General features: G+C 46.4%; 1 protein-coding gene across 1 annotated transcript in view; it reads left to right on the forward strand.

Moving 5' to 3' along the window:
• Window positions 1–5,704, forward strand: part of PLXNB1 (plexin B1) — a 175,224-nt gene extending 169,520 nt beyond the window's left edge. Inside the window, exons 34-37 of the mRNA XM_058165649.1 lie at window positions 594–658; window positions 765–840; window positions 2,387–2,461; window positions 3,434–5,704. Of these exons, the coding sequence (XP_058021632.1) occupies window positions 594–658; window positions 765–840; window positions 2,387–2,461; window positions 3,434–3,538 (321 nt within the window). The 3' untranslated portion in view covers window positions 3,539–5,704. The remainder of the gene's footprint in view (window positions 1–593; window positions 659–764; window positions 841–2,386; window positions 2,462–3,433) is intronic.
• Window positions 5,705–6,000: the final 296 nt, after the last annotated feature.

The raw sequence follows: 6,000 nt of genomic DNA on the forward strand, positions 1-6,000 counted from the left end.
ACGATATATATGATATGATATGATATGATAATATAATATATAATATAATATAATATAATATAATATAATATAATATAATATAATATAATATAATATAATATAATATAATATAATATAATATAATATAATATAATATAATATAATATAATATAATATAATATAATATAATATAATATAATATAATATATAAATATAACAATAAAAAACAAGAATTCAATAGCACCTTCTCTTGTGGTTATATTGTCTCCTGGTATAGAAGCCACAGGAGTTCCTTAAAGGGAAGATGCTACTTTATGAGCATTAGTGTAACTTGTCATACGAGATGTGGTTGTTGCATTACCATGGATCTCTCTTAGCTAATTCTAGTGACGCCAGCAGTGCTAAGGAGCTCTGCACCCATCTTTCAGAGGAAGGTTCAGGTGTGATCGCTTGAATAAGGAGAGGAAATGGAAGTAATCTGCCGGTGCCTCCAGTTAACAGCTTTTGCTTCCTTTCCTCCTCATTTCCCCTGAGAGAGTGTTAATTGTTTTCCTTATGCGTAAAATTTTCTGGGCGTTGAAATTAATGTCTTGCTTTTCTGGTGGCCTTTCCAGGATTCCCCAATTAACAAGCTGCTCTATGCCCGCGACATTCCACGCTATAAACAGATGGTGGAAAGGTAAGAAAGAAAATTCAAAGGGAGGCCAGATATATTCAGAGAAGGAGAACAGGCAGAGGACAAGCTGGATGCAACAATAATAAGAAAGAACCTTTCTCTTCCGCAGGTACTATGCAGATATTCGCCAAACCATCTCAGCCAGCGATCAAGAGATGAATTCTGCCTTGGCGGAGCTGTCACGGGTGAGAATCCTCCCAGCTACATCCCTCCATTTTTTTCTAGCCAAGGCCTTTATGAGGGCCTTTCTTAGAAGCAGCATCAGTGTGCCTTGCCACTTGTGATTTCATTACAGGTAGTCCTCGACTTATGACCAGTTGCTTAGCGACTCTTCAAAGTGATGACTTACCTGGAAAAGGGGAGTTATGACCTGGTCGATCTCCCCCAGGGTCACATGATCACACCCTTCAGGCACTTGGCAGCACAGCCGCATTAACCACTGTTTGCTGGATGCCACAGTCGCTTGGCTGCATTTCATGACATTTTTGTTCCAAACCGCCACTTACTTCTGGGTTTTGGCAAAACTACACCTGTAACGAACCATTGGTTCACTTAACGACCACTTCCATTTGTTTAATGGTGCAGGGTTTGTTTTTCAACCGCCACATAAAAGGTGGTAAAACCAAGTCCGCTACGGTTGTAACTGGAAGGCTGCCTGTACTGCAGTGGTTTGTAGCCTGGGCTCTCTTTGAAGATCATTCAGGAACTTCAGTTTCTTCAAAACCAAGCTTCGGGGTCGCTCAATGGAATTGGCTGATAAAATCATGTGAAACGAGTGCTTGGCAGCCGCTTCGGTAGCCAAGCCATTTCTCCATCTGGTTGGAGATTTCTAACAGCCTGAATGACTGGTGGTGATAGTGATAGGGGTAATGGTGAAGGTATCTCAAGGAACTTCTCTTCCTTATGAACTTGCCTAGGTTTTTTAGGCTGTTTTTTAGGTTCCCTTCCAGTGGTGAAATCATTTTTTTTTTACTACCGGTTCTGTGGGCGTGGCTTGGTGGGCGTGGTGTGGCTTGGTGGGTGTGGCAGGGGAAGGATACTGCAAAATCCCCATTCCCTCCCCACTCCAGGGGAAGGATACTGCAAAATCCTCATTCCCTCCCCACTCCTGGGGGAAGGATATAGCAAAATCCCCATTCCTAACCCACTCCGGGACCAGTCAGAGGTGGTATTTGCGGGTTCTCTGAACTACTCAAAATTTCCACTACCAGTTCTCCAGATTCAGAACCTGTCAGAACCTGCTGGATTTCACCCCTGTTCCCTCCCCATGTGAATAAATCAAGAGTCTGCAAGGGACAGACTTCTCTTAGACACAGGCCCCAACAGGCTTCCTCACCAAAGTGTTTTAGAATGAAGCTTCTATTCCCCCCAGGCATCTCTCTAGTTTATATGCTCACTTTCACCGAGTACAAGCACCTTTGGGACAACCATGACCTGGATGACTGAGAATCTCCCTAAAACTAGGATTCATTCAGATCATCCACAGGCTGCAGGCCTCACTCTGGTCATGTAGCCCTTGTTCGTTCCTTGGCATCTCCAGCTAAAAGATATGATGAGTTAGGCATGAAATGGAGAAGAGGAGGCAATTCATCTGCCTTAGTGTAAGGGAGTCTGTGACCCATTTGCCACCTGGCCTGCCCAGCGTGGAACTTGATCTACTGTACTTTGAAATATGGCTTGGTGAGGCTTTGGCTCCCATAACTAAAAATAGCTGGTGTCTCTTGCTTACAGAATTACTCAGGTGAACTTAATTCCTTGGTGGCTCTGCATGAACTCTACAAGTACATCAACAAATACTATGATCAGGTGAGGCTATTTTCCTTCCAGCTTCGGTTTTTGTTTGGTTTGTTTCGTTTGTGGAGGGAGGGGAGATGTAGAGACCCCCTCACATACCCATCTTCCCTATTCTGATTGTGGTGACAAATGAGTGCAAAGAAGATTGTGGCTCTCTTTGGGTGCCCCAGTGGCAAAACAATATTCTTCAGATTGTGTTCCACCAGAGTTTTTGAAGCATTGGTGACTAAAGAGAAAGCAAGTCCCATAAAGCAATCTGCTTCTTGCATTCTGTCAAACTGAATTCAATAAACTTAAAACTCCTCTCACTCCATGCCTCAGACATCTGTTTTCATACTTCTCCTTGGCTTATGAAAGGGTCAGTAAGGAGAGGAAATCTGGGGATCCATTTTGAGCATAGGGAAGAATCCAGTTCTCCAGATCTGAAGGAGCACATTCCATAGTTAGAAAATCACCATCAAAAAGGCCCCAATGCCAGCAGATGCCCTGTATCAGGCAAGGAAAACACCCAGAATAGGTCAGTCAAAGCTTCCGAGATTTGGGAAACTTTAGATCAGAGGTGTCAAACTGGATTTCTTCAAGGGCCGGATCAGCACTGTAGTTCTCCTCTGCAGCCGGGGGCGGGGGCACCTCCTGCAGCACCCTGCCAGCCGAAACGGGGTCCAAACCCCCACTCAACCCCCTGCAGGGGGCTGCAGGGGGCTGTCGAGGCTGAAAACGGGGCATGTGGGGCCATTTTGGGCACCAGAGGCACTGCGGGCCAGTCCTTTGCTATTTCCAGGCCGGCCCCATGGGCCAGATTTAAGCACATCACAGGCCGGATCCAGCCTGCGGGCCTTGAGTTTGACACCCCTGGTTTAGATTAACTGTCCCATGAGACATGTCTCTACAAGCAAGAGATTTCTTCCTTTGGGGCATTCCCTCAGATATCCAGGCCTGATGGTGAAGGCCATCCTTGGTTAATAGCTCTGGTTCTGCCCACAGATCATCACAGCCTTGGAGGAAGACCCGATCGCACAGAAAATGCAGCTGGGATATCGCCTGCAACAGATTGCCGCAGCAGTGGAGAACAAAGTCACAGACTTGTGAGGTGTCCAAGGGACAGTCAGCTCGAAAGAAAACAAGACAGCACCCACTGCCGTCCCAACCGATGCTCTATGCTGAGGTGGAGAGAAGCAGCAGCAGCAGCAGCAGCAGATGGTCAGAAAACGCCAAGGGCGAGGAGGTGCCAGAGAACTACTTTTTTTTATTTTACAGACTCTTTTTTTTAAAAAAAAATAACACTTAAAGTAATGATAATAATGAACTCGTGCCCAGAAGCCGAAAGGCTCCATCAGATGAACTGAGCCATTTTCAGCCAGGAGGCCAGATGTTATGAATGTGCCAAGGGAGTTAGAGAACAGTGCAGCTGTGAGGGGTGCTGGATCTTTACACACACACACACACACACACACACACACACACACACACACACACCCTGTGAAGAATGAGGTGGGAACCAGAACTCTCGTTGAGCTTCCTACGGACGTTCTTGGATTCCTTGGAGAGAGTATCCTACTGGCTTAACATGGGGAGATTCACCCCTGCCCTTCTTGCTGCACTTGGAGTCTCTCAACACCCAGCAAGATGTACCTTCCTCTGGAATAATGGGGGACGAGCTAAGACGAGCACAACGGACAAAGGAACAGGCAGAGGAAGGAAGATCCAGCTCCCGAATTGCGGAAATCCCTGAAAGATGGGGGGAAATGACCTCCCTTCCTCACCATACCTACTAAAGATGGTCCTAGGTGTGCCTTCCTATAGCTGCTGCTTCCGGCCCTTGCCCCGTTCTGCTTTCCTCAAAGCACAAACGACACTACCACCATTGGCCTTCCCTTCCCAACAATGAACGGGGGTTGCCAATCGCTCTGCAGAGAAGAGGCGAGACCTGTAGGAGCTTCAAGGTTTTGAGGTCCTCCCCAGCCCCTTTGGGCTAGCACTTCTTGAGTAAACTCCTTCCTCCTGAGATTTCCTTCTTCCTTCATCCTTCTTCCCCCATTAGAGGCTTTCCCATCTTTTTTCAGCGGCTTCTTGGAAGGATGACAAAAGCGGGTGATTTGCCCCTTTGGTTTTTCTCCTTCGCCCTGGCAGGCTTTGCTATTTGTATGCATTGTGGCTACCCAGGGCCCCATTTGTTGCTATGCCCTTCTCCTCCTGTCTCTTTGAGAGCGGCTAGATTTACAGGCATTAGCAGATGATAATGTTTATCTCCCTGTCGTGACAGGTACCGGCTGCTGATTTTTGTAACTTAATCTGCTATTAAAGAGCATTGGGGGGGGGGGAACCAAGCACAGCCGTGTCCCTCCCCCCCACTTTTTTTTATTTTGGCCAGCTTTATTCTGATTAAAATTAAATCTCAGCCATGGGTTGATGTATTGCCTAATTGTTCCCCAGTCCTTTCTGTAAAGAGATGAGGTGAGCACATCAGTGCTCTTAATTTCATTTCCTTTCCTCTTTGTCTCTTCTTCTCCATTATCTGTTAGTCACCCAAATCCAGAAAAAAAAAAAATAACCCTCCAAGTTCCAGAAAGCTATGCTCTGATAGGCTGAATCTTTGCTCATTAGTAGTTTGATCTAATACCAGAAATAATTTCATTTTGCTGTTCGGTATCACAGGCTTCAGAGCTCTGCAAACCCTCTAATACAGGGGTGTCAATCTTGATTTCATTGAGGGCCATGTCGGGGTTGTGTGTGACCTCGGGGGGAGGGGGGGCTGGAGAGGGCATGGCCAGGGTGGGCATGGCCAGCTCATCACTCATGTTGGGGACACTTGTGGTGGCCCGAGCAGTCTACCAGAGAAAACGGGTTTCCAGCTCCGTTTCCAGCTGCGACGGCCTCCTGCAATCCTCTGCCAGCAAAATTGGAACTCGGGAGGGCTGCATGCGGCGCTTCTGAGCTCCATTTTTGTTGGCAGAGGCAGAATGGGCCAGTCCGCTGTTTCCAGGGAGGCCCCACGGTCCAAATCTAAGCACTCCGCAGGCCTCGGGCCTTCAGATCCAGGCCTCGGGCCTTCAGTTTGACACCCCTGCTCTAGTAGCATTGCAATCTTTTGGGTGGGATTCCGCACAAACAGGTGGAAGTGGCACACATGCAAATAATCTCACTTTTGTAGCTATAGGGAGCAACTACAGTAACTTTTATTGCTCTGGTGAGATATACTAATGCTAGCTTTTGAGTTCAACCAGTTTTCAAGAATGTGGCTGAACTTAAAAACAACAACAAAAAACAACTGCATACTATTGTATTTGGGGACAAAAGTACGTTGACCGCTTGGAAAGGAAACGAAATGTCGTGTAAGAAACGTCTAAGCAGCCTACTTGCAGAGAGTTTTATTTATGTCATTATTTAAAATCAGCTACCAGAGAGAGGGACTTGGATTGAATCTATGGACTCCGCTGGGAGATAGTTAACCATTCTGCCCTATGTAATTTCCTAAATGAATGCAGCCCTGATATTGTTCTTATCCTGTGGGATTGGGGGAAACGCTGTCTGAGCTGATGTATGTTTTCACA

Source organism: Ahaetulla prasina, chromosome 2 (genome assembly GCF_028640845.1).
Source record: "Ahaetulla prasina isolate Xishuangbanna chromosome 2, ASM2864084v1, whole genome shotgun sequence".
Classification (NCBI taxonomy): Eukaryota; Metazoa; Chordata; class Lepidosauria; order Squamata; family Colubridae; genus Ahaetulla; species Ahaetulla prasina.